We start from the raw sequence: 12,682 nt of genomic DNA, 5'->3' as shown, positions 1-12,682 counted from the left end.
TGTGCTGCCTATTCTGCTGCTTCACACAGCCTTTTACAGACCAGACAGCTCTGTTAACCACAGACGGGTTAAGAAGAAATTCCACCTCCGTTTAGGGAGCTAGATGTAATTATCCAGGACATATATTTTCTCTCTATTCTGTGGTTCTGGCTTTTTTCTGAGCTGGGACACTGCTCTAGATGCCTCCTGGAGGTGAAGTGGCACGGGAAATCTCCACACTGCCCAAGCCTGGGTGAGTGTTTAGCAGCTGAGTTTGAGTCGTGCAATATTACTTGGAAGTAAAAGTCTGGATCTAGACAGGCTCAGTCTGGGCATTCACCTTGAAGGGAACCTGGTTCACAAATGACTAACGTGAGGCCTTTCTATAAAGTATATATAAATCTATAAACTATCCCAGGCCTAAGATGTTCTCTAAACCCTCTGTTTTATGTTTGTTTACACCTTCAGTCCTGCTCTGATCTTCCCAAACATGTCAGTGCTGGCAGCTGGAGATCTGGTGGAGCTGCCACCAAGGCACTTGGTGCAAACACAATGCTTTAGTGGGATTAAGACTATTTACAATAACTGGTTACTTGCTTTTTAATTGAAGCAGATGGAAAATGCACTGATGAAAATGTGGCTTGTAAACAGATTTAGAAAAATCACAGTGCCTATCTCTGAAGACTCACTCCAAGTGAAACATCTAAAAAAAACAAACAAAAAACCCAGCACCCCACCCCCCACCAAACATGATGGTCATATTACTTTTAAAGTTGGGGATAGGATGTAGGGAAAAAAATGATCTTTGATGTTCAGGATCACCATTAAACTTTCAGACCTCTCTGTGCATTTGTACTGAGCCTAATACAATAGCTTTGATGCAGGTCTGTGAATAGTAGAATAATATAATAACCGCTCAAGGTCTTGTGAGCTCTTCATGGATGCAAATGACCTCAGTGTATTTCCAAAGGGTCAGGGTGCCCTCTACACCCTCCTTCTCCTGTTCCGTAGCATGCAGAGGTTGTGCTTTCCCACTATGGAAACAGACTTCTGAAAGAGCCTTTTCAGAGGCAGTGATCAAAGTTTTCTTCTGAGCTATTCCGGTTACCAGCAAAATCCAGAAAATAAACTTGAATTTGAGTTATTAATTTAACAACATCATTATGAATGAACTGCAGGAAACAATGCATCTTCCTACATAAACAGGATAAATAAAACATCTGATAAGCTACATTTACTACATTGAATTCCTCATCCTTTTCTTTGAGAGCGTTCCAAAATTTAGTGTGCAGCTTAATCAACTTAATACATGCTTGAGCTGGGCAAGTCAAAACTAACGTGACCCTGCACAAGGAAAAATATCCCTCGCACGAGAAATTGTATTCTGATTACTTACTCTACATGAAAGGAGTCCTAGATCATTCCTTCCTTGAGGCAATGGGAACATTTCAGTGCTTCCTTAGCCACTGCCACCCTTCCACACTTTGCAGGGAGCAAGCCTTGTTCTCAGGATTGTCCTGGCTGCATCGTCATTAAAGCTGAGATGAAGCTGATGAAGCAAAATGATGAAACCTTAAACTTGAATGTATTCAGCTGTAATAGAGTTAGCAACTGCAAGGTATGGTAATGTTTAACCCCTCTTTGCTCTCAACTTTTGATCACAGAAATTCTTTGTATATGAAACTTTGGGCCCTGCTTTGACAAAGAGTACAGGGTTAGCTTCACCTGCAGGTTACCTTGTTTAAATCAACAAGGTTGTTTGCATGAATTAAATAAATATATAAGTAAGTTGATACAATTTTTTTAAATTAAAATGATAGTACAGTGTGTTGATACAGTGCTGTGTGGGTGGCAGGCATTAAAGAAAAGGCAGAGAGCAGAGCTAAGCAATTCAGGTAGTGAATCAGATCTGCATTGAATGGCAAAAGTTCTGGAAAAAATACTGTTTGAAAGCACACTTATGCCAGCCCTGTATAGGGATCCTTTTAAAATCAGAATCCTTCCAACATCATGACACTTGGGTCTGGGCTGGAAATCACCCAAAGTTTTCCGGCTCTGTGCTTGGGTATGATTCAATTTTGAAAAACTGAGCTTTTTGGACGGACTGTGACCACTTCTGGAATGTGGCAAAATAAATCATTATCTATAGACAGACAAGGCAGGGGTTACAGCAGTGCAAACCTCTCTCCACTTCAGACCTTGTCACTGGGTACTTTCTACTTGGAGCTGGAGGGTAAAGAAAATGATGTGGAGACAGGTGTTTCCTGAGTACTTGGGTCTAAGCACCCAAGTCCCGCTTTTGTTCCTGTTGTTGCTGCATCAGGAGGATCTGTCTGAGTGGGATGAGGGCTTAGGTCTGCAAGAAACACCCACAGTTTTCTCTGGCTTCAGGACAGCAAGTCCTGTCTTTGCTTACTCATTATTTGTATAAAGGAAAAGAAGTAATTGTGAATAAACATCTAAAACATTCTTTCAATAGGAAAAGCAAAAACAAAGTGGGTGTGCGTGTGTGTGTGTGTGTGTAAATCTGACATGCGGAACTCCCTGGCTCAACCGAGCACAGAAGTAGAGAAAATATGCAGTAGCACCTAGAGCAGAGAAATACCTTGAAGCTGGCAGTTCACAGACCGCGGTGACAGAGATACTGTGCAAGTCAAGGAAAACTTCTGACAAGTCCCAGAGTTTCTCATGTAAGGGTCCATCCATCATTAGCCGCCTTCTGGGTACCGGACAACATACCAAAGGGATTAAACAGCTTAATTGTAGCCGATTCTTATATGGAGATCTGCATTATTTATTTATTTAATGATTTTGCTATTGGGGTCTTCCAGTTACAGACAGGGGAAACTGAGGCACAGAATAGTGAAATGATTTGTTCAAATGTTGCCTGTGGCAGGGCAAAAATTAGAAGGGGGTTTGTCTGAGTCTTCTTACAGCCCTTTATTACTTCTGTGCTGGTTTAATAGAGCAGTTACAGTTTGTTACTTACATATCCCTGACTTTTCTGGGTATAGTAATATAGGAGTACAATCTGTTGCTCATGTTTCCCTAATTTTTCTGGCTGTAAAAGGAGTTATACTACAGGTGAAAGTGCTAGTAAGGCTGATTTGCACACCCTCCTTTTCCTGGAGCCTTTCATATTTGTAGGAAGTTATGTGGTGACCAAAGCCAATGCTTTGGCCAAACATTTTGCAAAGGCATCATCGTTTTGCAGGTTTGTTGCCCTGGTCCCGAGCAGTTCAACAACGAAAACGGATATGGTACAGTGGGCAAGACCTGACCCACTACTTTATCAAAGTCTGTCGTTGTTAATCTCCTCTTTATGAATGGTGGGGAAGTGGCAGCCGTACACAAGGATAAACAGCCATCGCAGCAGAGATGCTTTGAACTGCTCTGCTCCTTTGGGAAAGAGATTTGAGATAAAGCCTATCTGGAAAGCATCAGTGATGGTGCACCGAGAGCCGCCGATCCCTGGGTTCGGACCTCTCCGTCACTTTCTGGCCCGCTCGCCCTGCGGCAGGCACCCCTCCTCTCCCCGGGCCGGGGGACCGGCAGGGGGCCGGGGGGCTTCGATGTCCCCTCACTCCCACCGCACATCTGCTGCGGCCCCGCCACATCTGGCCGCCGCCCCGCCTTGCCCCGCCCCGCCACGGGGCCGCATCTGCCGGCACATCTGGGCTGCCGCGGCCCCTCCCCGCGGGCACATCTGGCGGCCGCGGGGGGCGGCCCTCCGCCGGGGCGGGAGGAGCGGCGGGTCGGCGCAGCCCCGCTGCCGGCCGGGGCGGGCAGAGCCGGCGCGGCGCGCAGGGGAGAGGCGGCCCGATGGGGCGGCCGGCCGGCAGCCTGGCCCCGCTCCGGCTGCTGCTGCTGCTGGCGCTGGGGCACGCCTGGACCTACCGGGAGGAGCCACAGGACGGCGACAGGTGGGTGCCCCCCCGCCGCGGACCCCCGCGCTCCTGTTCCTGTGCGTTCCCCCCACACACTCCCATCCACTGCCGCTGCCTTCTTTTTTCTCCCTTTTTCTAATAACCCGCCCCCCCCCCCCCCCCGCCTTGCAGGGAGGTGTGCTCCGAGAACAAAATCGCCACCACCCGGTATCCCTGCCTGAAGCCCACGGGCGAGCTCACCACCTGCTTCAGGTGAGCGCCGCGGCCGCGGGGGCGGGGGGCGGGGGGTTGGCGGCAGCGGGGGGGGGGCACCAGCCGTCCCGGGAGGGGGTGCGGGGACACATGCGTGTTGGTGGCCGGCGTGCTGTGGCATCTGTTCGCCTCCCCCGTGCCCTGCGCTAAGCCACCCCGGCACGTCTGCCACCCCGCGCACTGGGGAGCGGGTAACTTGGTCACATCCCTCCGGCGTTCGGCATCTCCCTTGGCAAGTCCTGCGGTTGCCCCGGTGAAAGGTTTTAGTAACTCGCTGCAAATGTCACCTCAAAGGCATCGCTGGAGAAGGCGCATGTGGCTTTGCTTGTCGTATCCTGGCCATCGGTCACTGGTAGAGTGAGAGGGGCTTCTGCTGACCTGGGTGTCTGGGGGGGTGCGTTGGAGCTATAGCTGCATCAGTTGCGGGGTGATGCGTGAGATCAGCTGGACTCATGTCGCCCGAAAGACATTTACATTTAGGTAGATGAATCATACCCTCAGAATGAGTAACTTCTTCAGCAAGCAGCTCTGGGGGAGACTTCGGCAGAGTCCAATCAAATTAAGTAAAATGAATCAGACCCTGAGTTTTCATTTTTCAGCTGTGTATTTGAGAAACATCTGTTTTTCAGAAGATTTTTTAAAGCTGTTTCAATGATGACAAATGTCTAGAACAGTCAATGGTACATGTGCTTTTGGAGAAATACATACAAAGTATGAGCACACACATATCGTTTTACTGATGTCCCCAGATTAGTCCCATCCCCACAGATGAGACGTCTCATCTGTGAAAACTGCTTCTTCTGAGAGGTTACTTTGTGGAAGTGACTGTGCTCTGCCTGCCTGTGTATGCCTGTGTATGGCAGGGAGCCACTGATGTATACCAAAAATACAATAAAGCACATTAATGCTTGTGAAAAGTTTTCACAGAGATTGTTCATTTCTTCCCTGAGTGTTTTTTTTGGGGCATAATTACCAGAGAGCTGCAGGCACATGGTGCAGCATTGTCCCTTGCTCACATGCTTGGGGCTGATGCGTGCCCTCCAGCAGCCACAGCCACCTGGGAAGCTGTCATGCCACCGCCCAGTTCTCAGCAGCATTATCCTTACAGCCCCTGGGAAGAGCTCTGGGGGGATTGGAGACCACCCTTCCCTGCTTCCCTTACATTCTCTCTCCTCTCCCTGTGAAGGTGAGGCGCAGCCTGCTTATAAGTAGCTCTGCAGCACACAGCAGCACACAGCGCTTTTTGGAGACAGCCTATAGGTTTTGCAGGGAAGGAGAGTACTTGGTTGAACCTGCAGCATTTCTCTGGTTTGGGAGCAGAGCACTAGGGTGAACAAGGTTGTGCTGAGTTACTGGAGGAAAGAGCCAGAGCGTGAGCTGCATAAAGCAGCAGACACATGACCATCCTGCTAGTTACTGCATGTTCCAAAATCGGTCTGAGCAAAGTGGGTCTGCTTTGTATGTAATGGATGAGGACTTCATAGGCTCCACAGGCTGCTGTGGGCCACTGTGCAAAGAAAGCAGGACTCTGTCTAGTTTCCAAGCCCCACTTGTACTTTCTTTCATCCTTGCTGAGGTATTTCTGACCTTTGGGCTCTGGTTGTGCTGTGCCCTCCCTCCCTCCACAGCTCTCCCCCTGCACAATCCCAAGCAGAATTCACCATCCCAAACTAGCACAGACTGTGAAACAATGCAAATTGCTGCATTGCACTCTGAGCTGTTTTGGTTCATGTTTTCAAATCTTTTTTTTATCTATGACTGCTAAGCCTGCCTTGCTTTAACAAAAAAAAGGAAAACTTGGTTTCCATGTAGTCATGTATTTTCAAGGTCTAACCTTTAAGGTTGGGTGAGGAGGGCTCCATCCTCAACCCTGCAAGCTCTCTTTGGTGATGTCCGTATGCACAAGAGCAGGGCAGCATCTCTGAAATGGAGGCGTGTGGCTCAGCAGAGCAGCTCTGCATGGAGGAGATACCTGTGCTGGTGTGCCACTGGTCTTTCCCCTCAGAGGTATGCCATGCTCTGATGTGGACCAGCATCATCGTCCACCCATGATGGTGAACCTTAGAGAAAGGGCAACGTCGCCATTGCTCCTGCTAGCAAGGTGTGCTTCCAGCAGGCACATGGGATTAACCTTGGCAGGACACATTTTAATATAAGATTCTTTAATAACAGATGACAGAAAGTGCAAGTGTTGACTAATCCTGTGGTGTCTCGAGCTGGGTTTCATTTCACAGGACATTCAGGTACTTTAGGATTCAGTTTTCACACCTGGAAAGACAGCGAACATTTTAAAAACTTCAGCTGGACAGAAACTCAGCTGTGGCTTCAGGGAACTTACTCCAGGTTTCTGAGAAATTTGAGTTTGGTATTCTAATATTTATTCTTACAAAATTTCAATTTTTATCTTCCTAGACAGCTTTTTCACATTATTTCATAATTATGAATAATATAGTAATTTATATACATTGCTGAGGTAGTTTAAAAGGGTAGTTAATATCAGCTGTTATTCACTATTAGCATACACACCTAATTTCTTTTCTAGGTCAAAGTACATTTTGTATAGAAATTTAACAAACCTACAGAAAATTTGCCTCATGTTGTAACACGTCAGATGTAAGGCAACATGCACCCTTCAAATTATCTGCTGTGCAATTAGTTAAATAAAAAAAGTACATTTAATATCAGATGTCAACATTTCGAAGCAGAAGAATTTTTTCCAAAGCATGTGACCAAAAGCAATTTTATCCTTTTATTCCTCCTGCTAGAATTTTTCATGAAAATCAGCATGTTTGCAGAGAAGTTCAATAAAAATAGCATCTTCTAATAAAAAAAATTATTTCTTAAAAAAAAAAAATTAACCAGATTTATTCATGAATAAAGATGAGCCAAATGGAGGGCCAAGCCAAAAGTGGGGCCAAGCGCTGAAAATATATTGACATTTTTCCCTGTGGTCATAGCAACCTTGTACATAATTAGATGTATTTTTCCTTTTTGAATGTGTGCAGTCTGGCCCTTGGCTTAGTTTGATTTGTACTTTTTTAGACATTCTCTATATTTATTTTCATAAGTGTACAGAGGAACAGATGCAAAAAGCAGTGGGAGCTTGTGCAATATCTTTTCAGCGCAAATCTCTTTTAAACTCTTGTATGTAACTGCACAAAGTACCCAGTAGTAATGGCCCCATCATGTAGGTACAGAGAACAAGTTCTTCAGCTTTGTTGATAATGTAATAATCCAATAAGACTGAATTCATACTGTATGCAAGGTTCATCAAATTAGACGAAATTTGGGCAGCATGAGAATTTGAGGCCCCATTCACGTGTTACTGTCTTCTCCAGCAATTTGAACGTGATGTTAACCTGTTTCACTCTCAGATCAGCTTTTGAACAATCTGCTGCCATGTTAAATTACATGAATGTTGCTGCGGTTTTCTTCAGTGCATTTGTCTGTTATTGCCTGCATGTGACAATTCATCTTAGCAGCAGCTCTTTTCATTAAGGTCCTTCATTCACTGTCATTTTAAACAGTGCTACCATACATAGTTCCTGTGGTCCAGAAGGAAGAGCAGCATCTGGAATAGGCATCCCTGTGCCTTACCCTGATTATGTAGCTGTGTTCCAGTAAGGGGTTGGTAGGGGTAACGTCACTTCCAAGTTCAGGAGGCTCGCATCTAATCTGCTACAATTTATTAACTGGGGTTGCTCCTTTTTAAAAAAACCAGCAAAACTTGATCACCTAATTATTGTATATTAGGAGAGCTAAGTATTAGTTAGAATTCAGTGAGTGTAGTGAAAATCATTCGGAAAGACAATATACAGACTTAACAGAAACATCTGCTAGTAGGAAGCTGTTTGCCCATCGCCAGTTGTAGGAAGATTCAAGCATGAAACAGATGGGAAAATGTGAATATTTGTATCCCAACTGTGCAAATCTCTTTCTCTACTAGACACTTAAATACTGTTGTAAATTGACTTGAAAGGAATAGTTTTGCTCCTTTTCAGAATTTTTTGATAAAAATAAAGGGCTAAATTAAGGAAACCGGCATGTGTTGGCAGATGAAAATTTAAACCTCAATCTGCATAGCCTGGGAAGGGTGTTTTTTTCCTTTTATTCAGCTGAAATTATTAGTCAGTTCCCTCTTAACTTGCAAATAAAATTGACTAAACTAGTTGATGAAACTGATTTCTTTGAACAAATAGGCTATTGACCTGGTGAGAGTAATTATCCACCCTTCTTTGACATCATGGTGAGCACTCTCTATTTCCTGCATTTTTTGCTGAAAATGAAGTGTGCAAGTTTGTCAAGGAAACATATGATACCCTAAATCTGTGTGTGTAGCGATGGAAGCTGCGACTGCCCCTTCCTTCTGTGGGACCAGGGAGGTAGTAGGAGGTTTAGAATAAGAGTGCTTGGAAGAACAGTCCTAGCTAATGATGGTGAAACCTTTGTAAAGATGAGGCAAATCTTTATATATCTGCAAATAAGCCCCATTTTGTGGAGCTTAAATCTCAGTTTAGCACTTAATCAGTAACTTTTTCTGTAGTATTTCGCAAGCGAAGGTTTTTTAAATAGGATGAATGGTTTCAATGTAGGTTGTCAGCTTCCTCATCTGATAATTAGCAGCTACAAGTATTTTACAGAAGCCCTCCCTTCATTTCAGGTTTTAAATTTTGCTGGGAAAGACTGTGCTACGCTTCATAACAAAAAGACAATTCAGATGTGTTGCAGAAGAGAATGTGTGTATACTTAACACCCTACATAATTCTGATGGTAACCAGAGATTGCATGCCTTAAAAAGCATTTCTTTTTACTGTCTTGAATGTTGATATTGCTGGTGGAGCCTACTATTTTAATAGACTGTATCATTTTGCACGTTTTTAAAACATAAAAGTAATCACAAGTAAGTTGGATTGTACCTGTTTCATAAAGAGCAGCACTTTCGCTAATATGCCCTTGGGGACCACATGCAATTCCTGGTTCCCAGATACTCAAGGCGCATGTTACGGAGCTTTCCAACAGGAAAATAATTGCTGTGCACAATTTTGAAGCTTTCAGCTGGAGTAAGCAAGGATGACATTTTGACATCTTAGAACTGTTCTTTTTAGATATTTTTTTATTGTTGCTGTTATGTTTTCTCTCTGAAGTTTTGCTGACCATTTCAATTTTAATAGAATTGAAAGAGTCCCAATTGATGTATTGATATAACAGTAAAACCAAAAAAATATCTGATTAGAGCAAAGTACTGCTTAATCTCCAGTTATCTTGCAGGTAAATGCAATCCATGGTGGAATATTGTTGAAAATTTAAGAAAGTGTATGATTTTGAATTTTGTTTTGGTTTTAGAAGACTAAACATACACAAAGTCTGTAATTCCCCATCTGCAAGAGTTTCTTTACACTTCAGTAAACGAACAATTCTTCTTTGCACATAGTTCAGTGGTGAAGTGCCACGAGCTGCTAACTGTACATCACTCAGGGTACCATCAGCACCTGAAATATGCCCATGTATACTGTGAGCGCTACTGAAAAGAGCTGCAGCAGCATCACTTGGTGATTGGATTGAAAATAAGGTGTGTCAGAAATTCTTAGTTTACTTATTCTACAAAGAAGCCTGTGAATATGCATATGCTATTGGGGCTTTTGAACTCCGTATCAAACCATCATCATGAAAACAATGTGTTGAGCAGCTCTGCAATGTGAAGGAGTGCTGCTCTGCAAGTCTCACTAGTACTAATTCTATTAATTCATTCACTACTGTGGTGTTTGTGAAGAGATGCAACAACATTCCCCTAGTTAAAAAGCTTTTGTTGTCTGTTTTATACATAAATTTAAAAAAAATCTCCCTGGAAATTGTCACCACATGCAGACTTTTGTACGTACAAATAAATAAGATTCTGCTTCAGTACATTACTTTTTTACAAAACAGTATATGCTACAATGATGGTAAGACATTTTCCCCAGCTTTCCTAGAATTTTTTGCTTTGAAAGCAGCACTTCTAAGCATCATGGTTCTGATTGCAGTCAGTCCTTTGATTCAATTTCCTTTGCTGTGATTGCCAAGGGAACAGATTGCTCCCAGTTACTGAGACACATTGTGAGTATCTGCCTGTTAAGAGTAACACAAGTGCCATGTGTCTTAGGTTTCTGTGCTGTATTTGGGTGGCCTTGACTTTCTGGGTCACTTTGCTGTCTCAGGTGCTGAGGCTCTTAGCTCTTACCGAATTTTGGTGAGGTTAGGGACACTCGAGATCTCAGGAAATGTGGATGCTGCTGGCTGGAGCAAAGCCTCCGGCAGCAAAACATGGTGCTGCTGTCGGTTTACCGTGCAGTGTCTCCTCTGTACAGCCAGTTCACTCCAAAATGAACCAATATAATTAATGATCTCTCAGAACACTGCATGATTACTGCGGGTGGTGCACTGAGGTAGGATGTGCTACAATTAAAGGATGAGATCTGGTAAATGGTTGTTCATGTAGTCCAGAAGTTTTTGAAGTTCAGATCAAAGCAGTTTGGAGAATTATAAAAATCGCAAACGAAGAGCTTTATGATAAGTGCCCTCCTTGGTGGTTTGATCAATAATGAAATCCAGGTGCATTGTATTACGGTTTTCATCTACAGAATATAGGGTTAAATATGAACTGACTTTCCTGGGCACATCGTCTAGCTCAGAGACTCCAGACAAACAAAATAGTAGCCCCAGGGCCTCCCATGGCTGATACGAAATATGTAATAAAAATAGGCCACCAAAGGGAATATGACTTTTGCAATTATCCTAAGTATTGTATATGCTCCCTAAGGTCAGGCTGCTTTGTCCTTAAAAAAGTGATTGCAGTCTCTCTTGCTAACAGCAGGACATTATTAATACTTGTATTACCGCTCCCATTGTGATAGACACCCATCAAGCTGGGCTGTTCTGTACTGACTGCAGTCCAGATAGGCAAGACAGAAAAAGCTGGAATGGAAGGACAAACATATGGAGCAGCAAGGAAGAGAAAGAAAAAAAAAAAAAAATCCAACCCCAGGGGCATGGAGCAGGCAGAAAAAAAAAAAGAATTAATATAGACATAAAAAGAGAAAAATCACATCTTGATGGTGGTTTGTGTGACAGATATGTGTATGGTGGAAGGGAGGTAATCACTCCCCAAAGAAGTATAATTTAAATGCTTCCAGGCTTCTATTTAAGTACAACCCAGGGGAAAAAAAACACCAACCAAACATCAGCCAAAACCAAATGAAAACATACACACATGAATCCGGGGGATGATGCCTGTTCTCCCAACTAGACTTGGAGCTAAGCAACAGGAGCTGATGCACCTTCTCTTGACAGCCTGTCCCCTTCTTTCCTTCCTCAGTTTGGAAAATTTCTGTCCTGGTCTGTAAAGCATGGGTCTGTGTGGGAGCAGGAGGAACACCTCACAGGCAGACATTTAAATTGTTCAGTCTTTGATCAGTTCAGAATGCTTTTGTTCATTGTTATTGCACAGAATTATTGTGAGGTAGTTGAACACAGAATATTTAAACTACACTTGGAAAAATAGTTTGAGCTTGCTAGACGTCCCAGATAAGATGGGATTGCCCATATTCTGCTGTGAAAGCCATTGCCTAGTACAAAGAGCACGAGGGCAACAGGTTTTCTGAGCCTTCTGCTATGCTTGCCTGGTTTTCTGTCCTTGCATGCCTGGGGGAGCACTGTGCGAGATACCTGGTGTGGCCCGTACCGCTGATTTGCAGATGTGCAGAGACACCGTACCTGGGATATACCAGATTTCAGGTTGCACTCACTCTTGTGCAATGCAGGCCATTTGGGGCCCGTGCGATTTTGGGTTTCATTGAGATTGTGCTGAATTGTCACAACTTGAAGTTTAATCTTTTATTTGTGTCTCCACGGCAGTGCCCTGAGTCCTGAGATGACTTTTCTTTCAATGTGTGAGTTGCTGCTGAGGTTCAATACCAATGTCACTTCAGCTGGAGCTGCTGGCAATGGCAGAGGGCTTGCTCTGGGCTATATCAGTGACAAGGAGAATGTCGGCCCTGGAGACCTTCGTGTGTGTGGCTTACGTCTCCTATGGACCCATATGGGGCACTCCAGGATTCCGCTGTTTAAAGTTCGTGCTTAACTAAGAGGCTGAGACTTGTGCCTACCATCCAAATATCCAGAGCTGACTTTGATCTACAGTAAAAAAACTTCTGACACATTCTACTCCAGATTTTTTTTCTCTCTGTGGCCCATTTTCTGTTTGCTCAGCTTCAGTTTTCAGACTAATGGTGGCTTCTTTGGTAAACTAACAGTAGCAAATGTCACTGTACTGCTCTACTTTGCCATTTCTTCCAATTATAATTGGAATGTTGTTCCAATTATAAGCAGAAACAATGGAGAGCAGAATCCATACAGTGCTGACTCATTTTCTTCTTGGCCTCAGAAAAGAAAGCAATTTGGTTGCATCTCCTTGAGGGTAGCTCTGTTTAACGGTTGAAGAGAAAAACAATTTCAGTTGCAGACAGTAATCTCAGAGCTTAGTTGTGTTTGGAAAATGCTTCTTGCTTAAAAAGTGTTTTCCATCATGT

General features: G+C 43.8%; 1 protein-coding gene across 2 annotated transcripts in view; it reads left to right on the top strand.

Annotated features, from left to right (window-relative positions):
• Window positions 1-3,688: 3,688 nt before the first annotated feature.
• The window catches only part of CCBE1 (collagen and calcium binding EGF domains 1), a 102,002-nt gene continuing 93,008 nt past the window's right edge, over window positions 3,689-12,682 (top strand). The window contains exons 1-2 of one of the 2 annotated variants that reach the window (XM_055698487.1): window positions 3,689-3,902; window positions 4,038-4,118. In XM_055698487.1, the coding sequence (XP_055554462.1) occupies window positions 3,802-3,902; window positions 4,038-4,118 (182 nt within the window). In that variant the 5' untranslated portion in view covers window positions 3,689-3,801. The remainder of the gene's footprint in view (window positions 3,903-4,037; window positions 4,119-12,682) is intronic. The other variant, XM_055698486.1, reaches the window with a different exon arrangement.

Source organism: Falco cherrug, chromosome Z (genome assembly GCF_023634085.1).
Source record: "Falco cherrug isolate bFalChe1 chromosome Z, bFalChe1.pri, whole genome shotgun sequence".
NCBI lineage: Eukaryota > Metazoa > Chordata > Aves > Falconiformes > Falconidae > Falco > Falco cherrug.
Note: the sequence above shows the minus strand (reverse complement) of the source record. Positions and strands in the feature narration are given on the sequence as shown.